This window comes from Sus scrofa, chromosome X (assembly GCF_054392235.1).
Source record: "Sus scrofa isolate SSC_HxYL_T2T_F1_AM1 chromosome X, Sscrofa_HxYL_maternal_Yorkshire_Landrace_v2.0, whole genome shotgun sequence".
Taxonomy (NCBI): Eukaryota; Metazoa; Chordata; class Mammalia; order Artiodactyla; family Suidae; genus Sus; species Sus scrofa.
In genome coordinates, this window is record NC_139401.1 from 14,084,400 (window position 1) to 14,102,978 (window position 18,579).

The window sequence follows — 18,579 nt, forward strand, 5'->3', positions numbered from 1 at the left end:
GGCACTTTTTGTAAAATACCACCCGGTCCAGTTATGATGTTTTCTCAAATCGCTCTTGCTTCAGAGAGTTCTCGCAAATGAAACATGTAGCACTTATAAACTTGATTTCCATACAAATGTAGAATCTTCGTGATGCATACTATTTAAAAATGACACCATACCGAAGACAAAGATAGTATTTACGTATGGTAAAAAGGCAAGTGAACGAAGCTATAATTTTATTTCATTTCTCTTAATACATCCACAACTATTTCCACCTAAATAGATCTTTAAAATAAGCATACACAAGTATTGACTATTATCTACAAATATTTATTGTAACACTTGAATAGAACTACAGGAAGCCCTTGGCACTGATAGAAAATATTGATCCACTGTTAGGTTACAAAAATTTATACATAGCAAAATTTAATGCTCTTTACATAAAAAATATTAGACTACTTAAACAAAACGTTCAGGAATTCCTGGTAATAGCTACCAGAATTAGAAAAGTAAAATTAGGCTTTAGACACTGCCTCTGCTAGAACACTGGACTCTAACAGCACCTCCACTGCTGGAAAAAATATTTAAGTCTGTCATGCAACAGGAAAACAAAACACCAAGCCATTCTGGAACAACTTTCTACACAGAAGAGAACTTCTCCCAAGTAATTAAAAAAAAAAAAAAGTCAAGATCCAAATAGGCATTTTTTAGGCATTAACAACAACAAAAAGAATCCAAATGAAACATTATACTTGATGTTCAGTTTTAATAGCATCTGATAAAGGTATGCTTCCTTTCATTTTAACACATTTCTGCACATGTATATGTTGTAAAATCCAGGAAACAGCCAAACCACAAGTTAATTCTTAACATGAATATACATAGTTAACCCTATATTATGCAGCCCCTTTTAAAAAGCACTGATGCACCCCAACAGTTATATGTATCATTTCATAAAGAACAACACAAAGTTTACCATCACTAATACCCAATACCTATTCACTTAATGTTCTGAAACACAATGATTTAGAAGGCAAGTTTCTTTTGAAGATGGCTTAAACTCAAGCAGATTTTTTTTTGTTTTTCTGATTTTTTCTGATTTTTTTTTTTTTTTTTTTTTGCCGAACATTGAATTTTATTATTCCCAGGAAACTAAGATTTAGGTAAGAAAAAGTGAAATAAATACCAACCCTACTTAAAGTATTCAAGTCTATAAAAGTAGGAGGTCTGTGGTCTAGTTGTAATTAAGTTGTAGATAGTTGGTATGAAACTGTAAACTCACTATTCAGACCACATAAAAATGGTTGAGAGTGGTGGTCATTTTAACAAGGTAACACTTCTTAAGGAAAAAAAAAAACATTGGTGGAACAAAATTTTATGAAGGATTTGGGGTAGCCTGTTGTAACTTAAGTTCTTAGAAATTTAAAGCAAATACTCATTAAGGCAGAGCTGACATTGAGCTGACATTGCTTTCTCAAGAAGAATGATGACAATTGGGTCACTTTATTACAATGAAACCTATTATAAAATTGATTCTGGACAGCCTGACACAGTTGGAATCCAGCTTTTTCCATGGTAGGTGTAGTAGAATTACTCTAGCAGGCTCGCTTGAGCATTCTTGGAAAAAAGATTTCTGAGTAGTTCAGGAAATTAATATGTCCTGGACTGGGGGAATCAGCCAAATTTTTTTAAAGGTCCATCGTAAGGCTCACGTATCCCTGAGCCAGTTTAATAAACGTCAGCTGTGAGAACTGGAACGTCACCTCAACTGTATTTTATTCCCTATTTAGATACGTAGATGTGAGGACAGATGGCATCTGTGAACTGGTGGCCATTTCGCTTGATGCTGGCGCACCACGGGCCCGTGTCAAGGTCTATGCCATCTTCTGCGGGCGTCTTGGCCGATTTGCTCTAGGGATGGATGCGAACATGCCACAAGGTTCAAAAGGATGAACCATCATTTTGTCAAAGTGTTGCCTTTTAAAATGGCTCACGTGACACCTCCGATATCTGTTCTAAAGGAAAAGATTTACGTACTGGAAGGTTTTCCTAGAAACACATCCTGGCAGCTTGAGACAGACAATGAAGTGTTGGGACTGGTACATGAGTTTGTTGGGTGGGGAACACATCTGGACTGCAGAGCAGCTGTCTGGTGATTTGTCAGAGCTGTCAACTCGTCGGCTGAGACCCTCTGGCAGACCTTTATGTGTAAGAATTGAGTTGTTCTTTTGACCGAGACTGGATATCTTGCAGTTCCTGTTCTTCCTTTGCTTTGATATCCTGGTAAGCCTGCATTTTGCTTGCATCCTTTAAGTAAGCCCAGTTAGAAGACAGTATCATGAGGAAGTGGATCTGGAAGAGAAGGGTGAGCATGATGGCTAGTGAGCATGTGAGGAGGCAAAGCGAGCTGCGAGCCGGATTAGACGCTGCGGACTGAAAGGGGAGAGGGTTATTCTGTATTAATACCCACCCTGCTGTCAGGGGCATCGGAGACGGAGCGCATGCTCTACCAGGGCGCTTCACATTGAGAGGCTGAAGAAAGGTTAGTACACAATGAACTCAGAAAAAAATGGTCAACGTTATTGTTCAGAAAAGGCAAAAATGAAGTACGTACGAGAGGGTAACTTTTTACCATTTTGAGAGCAACTTTAAGGACAGGCAGAAGTTCAGAAAGACGTTGTATGGTTATTTAAGTAAGTGTCATGCAAAGATCTTTCCTATCTCTGGACAAAAATCCATTCCCCCAAAGGCCTGAAAGTGTGAACAATGTTTAAGTAAGTAATATCAAACTACATATTTAACGTGGAAAAATTAAGTGAAGGTCATAACCCAAAATAAGAACTATAAGCAAAGCATGCAGTCCCTGTGTTAACACATTTTGAGCAGTGAAACTACATTTTTCATTTATAACTGCCATGATTTCATTTCACAAAAGGTCAAAATCTTTATAGTGGATGAGGCAAGTGCGTCTTTCCTGTTCATTTTCCTCATCTTTTCCTGCAAAATCTACAACACAGGTTCCTTCTATTTCATATTTCCTTCTCAACATATTTGAGACTTTCAGATCCAGGCACAATTTCTCTCCCCATTAAAATCTTACTAAAATCTGACGTGCAGTTTGAGAAGTGGCTGTGAGGAATCAGTTACTACTCACCCTAACTCATCACTTGGATGTTAATTCTCTGGGCTCTGCCAGGAGTTTGTAAAACCCTTTTCTCAGAGATAACTGATGAATTATTTTCTTTCAAATTTTTGGACAGTCCGCTTATTTGAGGGGCATGCATTTGGTAGCAAGCCAGGTAATGATAAAAAAAAGAAAATGTGTCCAGCAAATTTAAAATACATTTGTAAATTACTTTCCAGATGGAGTCTGACAAAACTAAGTCCAGATTAAAATAGTTCTCTTCCATTGCATCTTCAGGACTTGTTTTCATCACTGAAACAGGTTACCAAGCAAAACCAACGGACAAGGTAAGGATACCCACGTTTGAATACTTCACTTAGAGATACTGCTCCAAGTTAAGAAAACTTTTTCAGTGGATGCTCACCAGTGTCAACAAGTAACTGAATCCTTTCCAAAAGGTGGAAATAGCCAGATCTCATTATTCTGTAGTCCATGTACGGTAAGTCATTGTATTAATCTACCATGCGACGTAAGTTGATTAGAGCAATTTACAAATTACTGAAAGAAAACTGCAGGAACCTAGGCTCTGCTTTAGTCTATGGGTCAGGGACATTTCATGCTACCAAGTAGAGCTCTCTAAAGCTCCTCATGGGCCCTTATGCATCTAGAACTTAGTGCAGCAGTCTTCCCGACTCTTAAACTTCAAAACCGCATAGTTATACGTAGTAGCCATCATGTAGATCAGCTGGTGGAAGAGAACAGAACAGGACAGTAAGATACAGGCAGTGGGGGCCGGCGCCCTGACTCTCTACACACGGGTGGGAATGGGCCAGCTCCAAGCCTAAGGTGCTGCTTTTGCCAATTTATAATTACAACAGGAGATTTTCACACCTAGCACACACACATCTTTTTGTTGTTTCAAATATACACATCCTCTGCTCTCCCCTTAATATGCTAATGAAAAAGACTCCGATGTGTTTAAAGCACACCCGAGAGCTGGGTCAGCAGCCTGCGAACAATGAGGCTAAAAGCCCCGTGTGCCCTTGTCTTTGCCTCACTGTCCCCTCCGCCGCTTTTTAGTCCTCTCCTGGCCTGTGGCTCAGCTGGGAAAACAGGGGTTCTTTCTACGGCTGGAATGGGTAGGGAGGATGTCACGGTTGGAAAAGCTGGCAAGGACTCGGTGCTGAGCACAGGCAATTTCCCCCTCCCTCAATTTCCCCCTCCCTCTACCCATCAGATGTCTGGAAACCACAAGCCACACCTGCCCAAGTTACACATACACACATGCCAACATCCACCTGTGTGGTTGCAGCTTCCTTATTTGTGAATTTGCCTCAGGGCTAACCCTTCTAATTTCCAAGTCAGGCCTCCTGGCACTGCCATGGCCACACAGATGTGCAACGTGGGGAAAAGTCTGCGTCCACCACGGCCACACACGCCTTCTTGTGGCAGCTCTCAGACTATAAACAACAGTGTCCTTTTTGCAGTCTATTTAGTGCCGTGTGTGCTTGCATTTCTGTGATTGTGTTACTAGAGTCCTGAAGGGCTGGCCAGTGTTCCTACATGCAGGAAGGATGCAGGGGCCCTGGCGGAGAAAATACCTGTGTTGAACGAGCTTCAGTCAGGTTGAAGTTACAGGGCCGCTGGCTGTGAGTTCACTGTTCATGAATTGACAATAGACACTAAATAAGGTGTCTTTAAACAGAAGCAAACGGATGGATGCATATTCTTGTTTGGACCAAAAACATTGTGACCCTGAGGCTGTGCTTCCCCTGGAAGCAGTCGCCCGGTACTCGCTTGCTTGAGGATTTGAGGAGACCCTATGCAATAGAAGTTCTGTACCTAACAAGGGCCCCTGCCCATGTAGGAATGTGTATATATGAGGTTTTCCTGGAAATGATTTCTTGGCAAAGCAGTGAGTAATGCCTCACAGAACATCAGTCCACAGTTGAAGCCATGAAAGGAAGGGCTGAGTGTCAGCTGTGCCCCACGCCATCCTAGTTACCCGTGTTTAAGTGTTGGAACCCTCTCTTCCCACAGAATCCACATTTCATCCCCTACCATCTAAGCCAAGCCCACCACCTGGTACTTCCTGCAGTCTGGACAAGCGGTAAGTTGACACGGGGAAACGCAACCAAAGTCGAGTCCCGGGCTTGGTGGCTGGAAGGGAAATCCGCTATCACACTGAGGACAGGACATGGGGGACTGCACTGGGCCCGTCCTGGGGCCAGTACTCACCAGGGCGATGACGGTAGCGCCAGCTCCCGCGCAGGCCACGATGAACAGGTGGTAGGACATGTAGAACTGGGAAAGAAGCGGGCACCGGCGTAAGCACTTGCTGTTGGGGGGAAAAGGCCCTCCCATGTCCCCGGCGCTGCTCCCTCTCTCCTCTAGGGCTGGTTTCTGAGGGCTGGGCACCTGCTGGCATACTGGGGGCTTTCAAAACTGGCTGAGGCCCAGGCTGGACCCCAGCCCAGTTCAGTCTGAGGAGCTGGGGGCTGGGCCTCACCATCAGGATGTGACAAAGCTCCTGGGTGCCTGTAAGAGGCAGCCCAGGCAGGGAGCCCCTGCTATACGCTGGTCCAGGTCAGCACTCTTCACGCTGAGCAGCCCGGCCGGCAGTGCATGATTATTTCAGTAAGTCACTGCTATCCCCAAGCAGCTCAGGACTCTCTTAAGTATGCAGGCTCCCACGAGCGCCTCTGGGAATTTGCTTTTAGAAACAGGTACTACAGACCAACCCCTGGCGAATAGGAAGAACGAGAGATAGCAGCACCGCAGTCTGGAAACATAAGCTAATAATGGATGAGGTCTCAAAATTTGACTGTATACAAAGTCAGGAGACTCTTTTCCATGAAAAGTGACCTTGAATCTGTGACAAATGTTCTACTTGGAAGAAGTACCTCCAGGTGAAAGAGCAGAATCGCCACAGTCAGAGGGGCAGGGTCCTCCCTCAGTGGGGCCAGGCCCTGGCAAGGGGCCGCGCTCTAGGTCAAGAATGGCAGACTGAGCCCTATGGCCTGTCCCCCTCGGAGAAGCCTCTGCCTCAGCCTGGGTTGCCCAGGCGCACCGAGGAGCCCTCTGCCGGGGAAGGAGTTACCTCGTTGGTGTTGCAGATGTTCTCCAGGGCAGAGCCACATATTTTTCCGGGGAAGGCGTTCCAAGGGATGATGCCTGTGAAGCGAATCCCAACAGAAGCTCTGTTACTAGTGTAACCCCCAGCGCCTGCGGGCCCCGCTGCCCCAGGCCACGCTCTTCATCAGCAGTCAAGGTGTCTGCCCTCTGCAGCCCCAGCTTTTTGGAGTAAAAAGTTCTGCTTCGACAATAAGGTGAGAAGAGGGTCAACTAGTCCATCAAAAACTCCATTTTTTTCTCTCTACAAATTCAGCTTTGTTGAGTTGAGCCCTTGTTTATGAACCTGAGTTCACCAGCTGCAGGACCGCCTCATAAGGCATTTCCTCCTGCTGAAGGCAGACCCTTCTCCCCAGGCGTTTCATGGTCCATGGCCTCATCACTCAAGCTCTTTGTTGGTGGTCTGCCCAAGAGCAGCTCTCAAAGTGGGAGGCCGTGCTCGGCAAGTTTCATGGCCATTTGACAGAGTAGTTTCTGTTTAGGTTCAATAATTTGGATTACCATTTTGTATGGTCTTGCTTTTTACATACATTTTTATTGTGTTTTACGCGTATATCAGAAATACTTCGGGACTGCAAATCCAAATGGAAACTTGGCGAGCTGCTGGCCCTCCCCAGAGAGTGGGGCCGACACGGTCCATGCCATCTCTCACTGTACCCTTGACTCCCCGCTCTGCAGTGACCACGTCCACTTGGCTGCTGCTCTTCCTGCCATTAATGCTGAGGTATGTGCTTAAATATGAAATACAGCTTAAGTTCTGCTTCTCCTAGGAACTAAGGAAGGAGAATTTTTCAAAATTATTATTTATTCCTTCCATCTTTGCTAGGGACCAACAGTAAGTCTTTCTGCTTCAGCACAATGGGAAACGATGAAACCAGTGATTTCAAATAGAGATTTTAAAAAAAGATCACTGATGACCAAAAAGTTTATAGTGAATATTTAAGAAAGGGAAAATGATACGCATCTTGATATTCCTTTACAAATCCTTTACCAATCCACCTGAGTCTTCCTTTTCAATCTGTCATAAAGAACAGTGTGCTTGAACCTTCATCTTTAGGAGAAGAGATGCCTCTGATGGGTGCTTTTAGCTAAGTTTTTATATTATGTTTTAAGACAAGATGCTGAAGATAAGGCACATGGGAAAATCAGCAAAAATAAAGTAGTTCTGTCCCCCAAAGCTCCTTTCTCCCCACAGCTGTTTCTGCCAAGGACAGGCTTTTTTTTTTTAACCACCCTGGCCAGAGGCACCTGACCTAAACCGCCTTCTCTCACTCAGGGGGGTAAGTCGAGTCTACAGTGCATGACAAGAGCGGCACCAGTCCCCTGTGTGGTTTCTCAGAATGAACCAACCTTAGCTGCCTCAGGCGAGGATCCCACTCACTAGAAAATAGATTTGAACAGGTTTCCAACAGCCAGCGTCTACAGACTGCGTCTGATGACTTTAAAACACACCTGGATTTTATGTTGTATTTGCCAGTATTAAAGCCATTTCTCATTTTAAAAAGACCTGATTGGAAGAGGCGGATGTGCAACTGAACTGGACTCTACAGTTTTGTTCCATCCCGGAAATGAAATGGAAGGAAAAATACTTTTGATTGACCTGCACTATAAAGCAGCTTTGCATTCTACAAAGTGTCTCTTCCTAAATACTTCACTTGAAAATATAGTAATTTTGCATGACACTTTTTAGGAACTAAGAGCCTACGTGCTGTCTCCATCCAGAAAACGGAGCACATTGAGTGGAAGGGCGGGAACACATCCTGCCACTACATCGCCGCGCCCGCAGTAACGCAAGTGCAGACGCAGGCAGCGCGCGCAGAGTAACAGCGATGGGGGGGGGGGGTACCGTATTGCCGGATGTCCACACAGATCTGCTCCACCCCGGCTGTCCCGTTGCTCTGGGGGGCCTTGATGACTTCACAGGTGGACCATATGTTGTAGAACATGAACACCGGCACCGCGGAGAAACCGAACACGCCCAGCCAGGCCACTCCCAGCACGTAGGTGAGGAAGACAAACTAAGGAGGAGAAAGAACTGTCACCAATCTGGGCCAGGCCCACCCCCGCGAGGCCTGACGGCACATTTCTGGCCAAGGGTGCAGCGGGGGAAGGCCATCAGAGCACCCCCTGGATCCCGGCAGCGACCAGGCCCAGGTGAGCGAGGGCTGGTGGCTGCAGCGAGGCGAGCCTGCTCTCCAGAGCTCTAGGATGGGGAAATGTGACAGCTGAAAGCCACTGCAGGGACTTGGCAAGGGCCCTCTTTAAGCAAGGACATGAGCCCCCCCAGCGGTGGTCGCCCTTGTCCACAGCCACAGAGCCAGTGACAGGGCCTCCTTGGCGCTCTTGCTCAACTTCAGGTCCGCACTTAGCAGGGGGGAGGGCCTGGATGCTTTCCCAGCCCCTGAACCCTTATTTTATGTAACAGGCCACAGGACAGCCACTGCCCCAGGAAGCCCCTTCTCCAAAGGACCTCTGTCAGTTTCCTAATCCTGTGAAATGACTAAAAAGCAGTCCGTGCTTGTACCTTTAAATTTACAATAGCCTTGGACACGAGATTCGTGCCCAGGGCATCTGATAAAATTCTCATTTCCATCTAGCTTTGGTTTTTCATCTTTAAGAGCCCTGGCGGCGGCGGCGGCGGCGGAGGGAAGGGTCTGCGCGGTGCTCGCCCACCTGCTGCTGGGGGCAGTCTCTGGAGGTGCAGCATCGGACTGTTCTCCTTCCTTCCTGACCTGCTGACCGTCCATCTTCAGCGAGCTCAGAAAAGCTGGGGGCTTGAGATTTTCAGGGTGCCTGCCCACCCCCTCACCCCAGGAGGCGTGGAGCCACAGCCCTCACTGCTCCTCGCGTGCTCACTCCGTCCAGCAACCCCCGAGTCCGCTTTGCCGGAGGGCTGTGACTCTGTCCCCTCTTCTCCACGCCCCCTGGGGCCCAGTGCGGCTCACCGCTCCCCTGCCGTGAGCCTTGGGATCCATCCCTTCTGGCTACCGTCTCCGCCCTCGCTCCCATCCATCCCACAGGGCGCTGGAAGTGGCGCTCACCTGCCCTGCACCTCTTGTCATTTTATCCCCAGCCCAGCACCATGGCCTTCCGCTCTCCCCGGCGCAGCATTCTCCTCCTCCTCAGCTTCTCTGCCCTGCTTGGGCTGGGCCTTGCTCCCCCTTCCACATGGGGCCACCTCCTCCACACCCACGGCCCCCAGCCCGGGCCCCACTGCCGTCCCCAGGCTCGGAGCTAAGGCTGCAGGAACCAGGAGTGAGACAGAGACGCAGCCGAGGAGGGCACTTGGCGTGGGCCCACGACCTCCCAAGATGCGCCCCTGCCAGTGACGCACCCACCTTAAGGTCCTTAAGCTGCGTGGAGTCCGGGACCCTGTATACCTGGGTACCAGCTGGTCCCAAGGAAGTGCATACACTACCCTCTGTGTGCCTTCTCTAAGGAAGGCTTTTATGAACGCTGGGCTCTCCATGGCTTGAAAGCCCGACTCTGTATCCTTTCTTCACCGGAGCAGAACCTCGGCCGCGCATCTTCCTCTGCTGGCTGGGAATCTGGGCCTCCAGGTAAGCACTTCTCTCTCACCTTCCCAACTCTTCTCTTCACATCTGACCTCTTTTTCAAATGCCAGCCCCACACAGCCCACTGCTCGGCATCTACCATTAAAAACTCAACTTGGGAGTTCCCGTTGTGGCGCAGTGGAAACAAATCTGACGAGGAACTATGAGGTTGCGGGTTCAATCCCTGGCCTCGCTCAGTGGGTTAAGGATCTGGCGTTGCGGTGGCTCTGGTGTAGGCCGGGAGCTGTAGCTGCGATTAGACCCCCTAGCCTGGGAACCTCCATGTGCCACGAGTGTGGCCAATAAAAAAACAAACCTCAACCTTAACATGCCGCCACCCAGTCAAACTCCGGAGGTACCTCTTTCCGCCCCCTCCACGCACCCCTGAGTTTCCTTATGGGAGAAAGCACTTTCTAGCCCTGTCTTTTAACGAGCTCTTTTTAAGCTCTGTCCTCCTCTGGGCCTGAGGAGAGCAAACCCTGGTGCAAAAGGCCAGAGAGGGGAGCGGTCCCATCCACGCCTCTGCGCTGCTGTCTCGGCAGGAGAGCAGCCGCAGACATAGTGTCGGGGAAGGGGAGTGGCTGTGTGACAATAAAATGATTATGGCCCTCAAAACCTGAATTTCGTATAATCTCATGGGTCCTTAGATATTATGCTTTTTTCTTCCCCCAACAGTCTTAAGGATACAGCCATTTTGAGCTCATAGGCTGTACAGAACAGATGGCAGCCTGGATCTGGCCCAAGGGCTGGGCTTTGCTCACCCGCTAGCCCACGTCTTTAGGTTGTGTGCCCCCCTAGTGACCAGCCAAGTCCCCGATGAAGCACCTAGTAGAAAAATGTGCTTGGTCAACCCCGCCAGCGGGTTTGGGGCCATTAAACCTCCTGTGATAAAGTCTTCATGGCCACAGGCCCTAGTCAAAGACAACAGGAATGTTCTTTCCTTTCACCATGGGAACTTCGTATTTGAAAAATCTGTACTACCCTTATTCATCCATTACTGAGGGAAATACTTGATTTAAATAATACCAGCCATAGGTTTTAATTAATTTCCCGTCAATCAATCGTGTGCTGAGGGTTTTTCCTACCCCTGCGTGGGTAAGCACGCTACTCGTGTCACGGCCTCTGCACGTCCTGGCAGCTGGCTCTTAGCAAACACAGAGAAACACAGAGCTGGGGCCTGGCTGGCCGTCCGTCATCAGAGATGGGTACTCACCATCCCGCTGATGCAGCGGCCACAGGCGGTTGTCTTAAACTCGCCATGCAGCTCCTTGACTGCGCTGGTGGTGTAGAAGCCCTCTGCCAACAGGATGATCCCGTACAAGAAGAAGAAGGACGCGATGCCGTAGATGACGTACTGCATCAGTTGGATTCTGTGAAAAGGAAGAAGACACCACGGGGCTAAACCCACAGCGCGGTTGGAGATGGCTTGGCTGCTGGAGGGAGGCCCTGGCGGGGATGTCCCGGCACATTGCCCACCCCGCTGATGGCCCTGAGGGCCTGCTGGGGCATACCAGGCACCCCCCTGCAAGCTGGCCTTTCTTCCAAGGTGGGCCCAAGGTTGAGGTGGACAACCTTCCTGACAAGGGAGAAGTTCCCTTTGGGCAGGGACCCATTGGACTTCGAACACTTGATTAGACTCATTTTCCATTAGGTAACAGGCATCAGGAGTTCAATCACTCGCCCGAGGGGACCCCCACAGCCAGCATCTCAACTCTGGCCCACAGGACACTTCCTTCTGCCACATCCAAATGCCTCTCAACCAGGCCTAATGCTTTACCCCTGATAAAGCCCCTAAGTAAGCAGACGACACTTCTGTAAGGAGTAACATGGGGCAAATGTTTTCTGCACCGATAATCTCACCATACAACTGATAGTATGTGAGGTAGGTTTAAGATGCAGCAAGTTAACTCACAACTAATTCGGTCTTAGCGAAGCCAACAGAGATGCTGGCGACAGTCCCTCAGCCTTCGCGTGCCCACTGGAACCACCTGGGGAGCTTTAGAGAGGAGTGGGATCTGGGTCCTGTCCCCATAGATGAGGACTTCATTAGTCTGGGGCCAAACAGGGCCTTGGGGATTTTTTTTTTAAAGATTCCAGGCAGTTTGAGAGCTGCTTGTTAAGATGACCTGCTCATTAACACACCTTCCCCAGGTTCCGTCATGGTAAATACTTCTCGGCCTTGTTTTGTATTTAGTAGGCACTCTACGAGCCCCTTGTCCTTCTTGGTCCTCCTCGTAGCCTCCCCCACCTCTGCTCAGTTCCTTGGAATGACTCTTGAACAGAATGAAATTCCCTAAGGACTCTTGCCCAGGATTCTATTCTTGTGCCACCTTCAGTCTGGTAGAGACGTTTCTTGCCATCGCAAGACACCTCAACACTAGGGAACTTTGGGAGTTAGGAAGAACAACACACTGATGGGAACGGGGAAAATGAAGGAAATAAACATATCGCTGCTGAGCACGCGTGATTATAAGAATCCGGGTGCAGGAGTTGCTGAGACTCCACTAAGGATTCCTGAACGGGAAGGCACGGGTTTCAGGCTACCCCCCCCACCCCAAACTACACCCCTTTTCCGAATTGGAAAGTGACCAGGGACTTCCGTTCTGCCTGAAGAATGAAAGGCCCAGTCCTGATCCTGTGGATTAGAGCTGGGCTAAGTCCTGCACTCGGCCTCGGGATGGTGATTTTCTGTGACAACACTCGAGGGCACCTCTTACTTGGGAACCACGGTAACTCGCCGGTGCTGCAGATTGGCGGCCACGGGGTGTGCACCTTGCTGTGCCCCAGGGACACCCCGGCCTGGGTCCCAGACACCCACCGCACTCGGGACCCTTCCCCTCCTGTCCTGGACCTCTCCGGAGCTGCGGCCAGTCAGCCTGAAGGAGGAGCCTCGGTTTTCTCCCAGGCCAGCAGGCCGTGGTCTTTGGGGAAGACCTGGTGCAGCTGCACTTGAAAGGCAGCCACAGAGGGAAGCAGGTACTTACACCTCGCTCAGCAGGGCATGGTCACTGGTGTTGGTGGAGAAGTGCTGCTCCAGGATGGCCACGGTGCCCGCCAGGGCCACATGCCCACAGCCGCAGAACAAGGCCACCCCCGAGAAGCAGAGGATGGTGGCCACCAGGGAGGCGTAGGGGACTCCTCCCAGACACTTGATGCAGCACTCGAAGCAGCCTGGACCCGGAGGAGAGAAAACGCAGCACGTAAAGGCCAAGTGCCTCGGGACATCACACACCCCGCACATGAGCAGAGAAGGCGCCACTCAGCCACCTTCCCATGCATGCTCTATGGTTAATAGCTCAATATCCCCAGGGCCGGCAGGGGAGCTGTCACCATCGCACATTCTGTCGATGAGGACTCTGGGGCTCCAACTTGAGTGGCAGAGCAGCCAAGTGACAAACAGTTTGGGGGTACATCAATTCTAGAGCTTCCTGATTGACCTGGGCTCGGGGCTGGGGGACCCCTGCTCAAGTGACAATGACGAGCCATCATCCCGCTAACAAAGCTGAAAGAACTGCAGTGGGGCTGCGGTTCTATGCAGAAAAGCGACCATCAGGTTGCCCCAGCCTCAACCGTCTGGGGTCACAAGTACCTCTGTTTTTGCAGCAGCCAATGGCTTTCCCCGAGCCGTGGGCCTCCTGGGCCACCAGAGGAAGCAAACACAGTCGGTACCCGGTTGCTGTGTTCAGCAAACGATCAAGGTGGTCATTTTGGAAAGGTGGGGGGCGTCTTGGTCCCCAGAAGGACAGGTCACCCAGACCCACTCAGGTGAGCCCACTCAAGTTTCATTCATGTCAAAATCAGAAATTACATCAACTTTTAAATCTAAGTCTTCCCCCAAGCCAGGCAGCGCAAGCTCCCCCCACCCACCTCCTTGGCTTCCGCCTGCCCCCGCCCACCACACACGTTCAGAGGAAGAACCCAGAACTGGTGGGTGACATTTAAGCACTTAAAGAGAGAAAAGGAACAGAGGGTGGGGTGGGGGAGACAAAATGAGCATCCATGAAGTGAAATGGAGGAGACAGCCACAGTTCACTCTTCATTCTGGAGAAGAACAAAACTCGTATCCATTTTCAAAATCAACTTTGACTGGAGATGTCCATAAAGACCTCCCCGGGGGGCAGCGGCAGGTGCCACTTGCTGTTTAGAGACATTTACGTCTTGGTAGAGGAGTGCTGGCCTCGGGGGTCAGGGCCGAACCTCTGCTGACCTCCTGTCCCTGTTTATACTCTCTTGTCAGGGAAATCCAAGTCTGAACGCATGATGATGTTTAACAGCAATCAGGGGAAGTTCAGCACTTCGGGGCAAGCACGTTAAAGCGGCTCAATTCCTTCCCCCCAAGTGGTCTTTACAGCAGGTGGGGAACAACTACCCAGCATCAAACGCTGGAGAGTGGCTCTGCCACCGAACTGAGCAGCCCTTTCTAAACTAGCATGTGCAGAAACCGACCAACCACTGGAGGTGACAACAAGCTCGTTACCCCATCTCTCTTCAGTCTACTGGAAACTAAACTGTCAGACCTTTGTAACAAACTGTGCGCTTCCTTTTCATTTCCAAAGATGACCAGCAGTTTTCCTGCAGACCAGCCTCCCCGAGCTGGATTTATGACCTGGCCTCATGTGGGAACCAGCACAGAGAACAGTTCAAGTTCACTATTCACTAGCAAGTCGGTACCTTAAAGAGCTTTGAACACTTGAGATTTGTGAACCAGGATGATGGGAGTCCATCTTCTCCTGTCCCGTGACCTCCTGGGGGCTGGGGTGAGGTGAGAGGAATGCCACAAAAAGTCCCAATTCTCTCCAGCCTCTCAAGCCAAGAGCAACTACAATCCCTGGCCTCCATGTGTGCCATGATATAAAGAGAGACGAGACTGTGTGCGTCCTCTCACTCACCACGTCCCCCGTTCTCAGCCGCCACCATGAAGTTAGGAACATGATGGATGCCTGCTTCCCTGGCTAAGGAACTTCTGTCTGGTCCTTGTTGGACAGAGATGTGTGGCCTTGAGACGATGCTGTCGAATAGGGTGGCCACTAGCCCACCAGGCACATGTGGCTACTGAAATTATTTATAATTAGTTAAAAATTTCAGTTCCTCGGTTGCACAAGCCACATGGGCTAGTGGCTTACCATACTGGACAGAAGAGATTCAGGAATTTTTTATCACTATGGAACACAGCTGTAGAAGATATATTTCGACCTGCCACATAATTCGATTTTCTATGACATAAGCTAGGTTCTGAATTTTACTTTGTTTTTTCCTTTTTTTTTTTTTTTTGCTTTTTAGGGCTACATCCATGGCATATGTAAGTTCCCAGGCTATGGGTCTGATAGGAGCTGTAGCCGCCGGCCTACGCCACAGCCACAGCAAAGCCAGATCCGAGCTGTGTCTGTGACCTACACCATAGCTCATGGCAACGCCGGATCCTTAACTGGGCGAGGCCAGGGATGGAACCTGCAACCTCATGGTTCCTAGGCGGATTCGTTTCTGCTGCTCCACAATGGGAACTCCTGAATGTTATGTTGGATTTCATCTAGTCCCTACTCTTTGAAGATCTACAGGGTGCTAAGCACTGCGCTTGGCACTGGGAACGTGAATCTAAAACAAGATGTCTTGGTTGCTGTCAAGGAAATCAGTCTAATGCTGCAGGCGGACAAGTAACGGAATTTCTAGAGCACAGCATGAGGAGCACCAAGACAGAGACTGCTAGAGAGCTAGCAGACGGCGGGCGGGGAAGAAGAGGAGATAGAGGGGCAGGAAGGACGTGTAATTCATATTGGAGAAGGGTCCAGAAAGGCTGTCTAAAGAAAAAACCTGGATGCAGAATACATTTAAATAGCCAACAGGGATGCTGACAGATAACCTGACAGACTATCAACTGCCGAAGATTTCTGTTGTCTATGATGTGAATGAGCCCACGCCCTTTCTGACCATCTGGAGTTAGGGTTAGGTGTTACGATGAAGCACACTGGCCCTTTAACAATACAACTCATCCTCCCAAATCCACAGTTGCCACTTCAAAACAGTCTTTCATCTGAGGGGTTAGAGCATCCTGCTTCTTTCAAACGAACTATCACAGCTGTTCCCTGGCTCAAAAAGACAAGAATGATGCTGTTCAATCCCTAATTCACCACCGAGATCAAGGCTGAAGTTCCCCTCCAACTTCTCTCGCTCATGGACTCCATCTGCCCCGTGCTGTGGGGCCGGTTTTAGAACAGCAGGGAAAACCAGGGAGTCGGGAATTTGGGGGATCACTCCAATGAATGCTCCTCTCTCAGCAGAAGCCGATGCTCTTAGCTTTGCAGTAGATGATTTTATTGGCGAACACAGAGCCCTGACTCCAGTAGAACAGAGGTCACCCTACTGATCACTGTCATTCCACAGGCACAGATAAGCCTCTTCTGGACCCTGTGGGCCAACGTGAGCAGATGCTTGTGAAATACAACCTGGGAAAAATCTATAGGAAATAATACAGCTGGATGCAGAGCTTAGTCTAGCGTGGTCGACCAGTTACCCGCAGGGCTGAAATTGCATGTGTGGTGGCTATCTAGCTATCTGTAAATGGATCGCTCCTCACTGTACCCCATGCTTGGTGTAATGCTTTGCCACTGCCATCTTAACATTCCTAATAATTTTTGAACATGGATGTCTGAGTTTTCACTTCTGCACTGGGCTTGCAAATTATGGAGCCAGTCCTGGATATACTTAAACAGGAGGAGACAGGAGGGGTTCTTATTACTGTATATGGCATTGTTTTATTGTACAGTATTAGATCAAGATAGAGCCTGGAAAGGCGGACATCACCTTGCCCACCATGTCATCCTGAGCACGCGACCTTCACACACTCTCAAGGGACTGACAGGTCCAAGAATTACTTACTTCCCCTTCGCTCTGAGAGGGAGTAGCAGTCACCTGCTATAGCACCCATCCTGGAGTCCACGGTCCATGTTCCGTGAAACCAAAGGTCGCCAAGCTATACCCTGTATTTTCGTAAATAAAATTTTACAGGGACACAGCTTACACCCCCTTCATTTACACATCATCTCTTTTGGCCCCACAGTGGCAGAATTGAGAAAGAGACCGCATGGCTTTTAAAGCCTGAAATATTTACTACTTACAGAAAAGAGGCTGCAGAGCCCTATCTGGAAGCCCTGGCATTCAGACTGTGGTCCCAGGACTGGCAGCATCTACATCCCTTATGAACACGGTAAAGATGCAAGTTCTTGGGTCCCAGCCCAGAACAAGTGTGTCAGAAAATGGGGGGGAGGGGTGGCAGGACAGCCACTCCTCTGTGCTTTCCCAGGCCTTTTGGGGGGATTCTCATGTTGGCTCAACTCTGAGGACCACTGGCCTCAAAAATCGTGCCACCTCTTCATGGTGGCAGCTCCACCTGCTATCTCTTATTACCAGCCAAATTCGGCAACAGTGACAGGTACCTAAGTGCACAGAACGATTCCTGGCTCCCGGCCAAGATGGAGTATCAGGGCCCCAGTTTCTCCTCCTGCCTGAAATAATGACAAAACCCAACAAAACCTATGAAACAATGGTCTTCAAAGCATTAGCCATCAGGTTCTAAAGAACCATCCATGGCTAATGACTCAATTATTAAATTCTCCACATGACCCAAAGAATCAAGATGAAACCACCTGCAACTCATTTGGAAGAAGGAGTTATTAGCCCAGGGGCCCCTGAAGGCGCAGCTGGGCTCCCATTTGAACAGGAGCAGCTTCTCCCCACAACCTTGCTGTCACCACCATCTTGGGTACCAGCGTCTCCTAAAGGCTGTATCGAACTGAAGCTGTCGCGGAGCAGGATAACAGATGCGGGGGAGGCTGAGCACTAGGAGGGAGCCGCTGTCCGTTCATTCAGTCCTCCCATTTCATTCAGTGCTCACCAGAGTGCCTCTCATGTCCCGGGTAGTGGGCTGGATGCTGGGCACTCCACGGCCAGCTAAGGTAGGTGTGGGCTACACACTAACGGAGTCTATCCTCTACAGGGGAACAGACATTGCTCCAATGGCTCTGAGCTCAGATGTGCTAAGAGAGGTAACCAGGGGGATTTGCTTGGGCTTCTGGGGGGTGACCAGGGCCAGCCCTGCACTTTAGATATGAAGGGAAGATTTCAGTTTATCAGGAAAAGGGAGAGAGGAATGGGTTGGGGAGGGCATTCCTGGACACAGGACCAGCATGAACAGAAGCTCGACAGTGGAAAAGACCAGGTCGTCTTCCCGGGCATGGAAGAGACCAGAACAGGGAGAGCACACGGTGAGGGTGGGGCAGGGAAGACAGGAGGGGCCTCTTGGAGCTTGAGCTTCCCAGGGCTTTCCAGGCCACCTGGAGGATTCTGGACTTTATCCTCAGCGTCACGTGAAGACAGCATTTTTAACCACGGAGCCAAGACTAGGGTTGTGAAAGACCCCCAAAGCACCTGTGGTGATGAGGAGGAGCTAGCTGCAATGATTCAGGCAAAAGACGACCAGCGCCTGGACCAGGGCAAAGGCAGCAGGAGAGGAAGGAAGTGATGGGTCTGAGAGAGGTCTGCGACGCCAACTGGGGCGGCTTGCTGGGGATGCAGCGCAGGACTTGGGACGGACTGACGGCTACCACGGATGACTCCTCCTCAACTTCTGCACATGTAACTGGGTGGATGGTGTGTTGTTCCCTTAGGGGGGGTTGACCCAAGTGGGCTAGGCTTTGAGGACAAAGATGCCGAGTTCAGTTTTAGACGTGCTGAGTGGATGTCATCTTAAGGGAGGGTTTCTGGTAGGCAATTGGATAAGCAGGTCTGTAGATC

At 49.5% G+C, this 18,579-nt stretch overlaps 1 protein-coding gene and 1 long non-coding RNA gene across 10 annotated transcripts in view; one reads left to right on the top strand and one right to left on the bottom strand.

Moving 5' to 3' along the window:
• Positions 1–291: 291 nt before the first annotated feature.
• Positions 292–18,579, bottom strand: part of GPM6B (glycoprotein M6B) — a 152,877-nt gene continuing 134,589 nt past the window's right edge. For 3 of the 6 annotated variants that reach the window (XM_005673444.4, XM_005673443.4, XM_001927816.7), the window contains 6 exons: positions 12,777–12,963; positions 11,006–11,162; positions 8,085–8,256; positions 6,207–6,280; positions 5,345–5,410; positions 1,356–2,334 (listed from right to left, as the gene is read on the bottom strand). In XM_005673444.4, the coding sequence (XP_005673501.1) occupies positions 2,185–2,334; positions 5,345–5,410; positions 6,207–6,280; positions 8,085–8,256; positions 11,006–11,162; positions 12,777–12,963 (806 nt within the window). In that variant the 3' untranslated portion in view covers positions 1,356–2,184. Of the gene's footprint in view, positions 3,852–5,344; positions 5,411–6,206; positions 6,281–8,084; positions 8,257–11,005; positions 11,163–12,776; positions 12,964–18,579 lie in introns of all 6 variants that reach the window. The other 3 variants (XM_005673445.4, XM_003360230.5, XM_003360231.5) reach the window with 2 other exon arrangements.
• On the top strand, positions 2,097–16,430 carry LOC110257650 (uncharacterized). Of its 4 annotated transcripts, XR_014835715.1 has the most exons (6): positions 2,097–5,216; positions 6,798–6,962; positions 7,515–8,392; positions 8,857–9,798; positions 13,396–13,557; positions 14,030–16,430. It is a non-coding gene; the product is annotated as an uncharacterized LOC110257650 (long non-coding RNA). The 4 variants fall into 4 exon arrangements; XR_014835713.1 differs by lacking the exons at positions 13,396–13,557; positions 14,030–16,430 and having other exon boundaries at positions 8,836–10,407; XR_014835714.1 differs by lacking the exons at positions 13,396–13,557; positions 14,030–16,430 and having other exon boundaries at positions 8,857–10,407.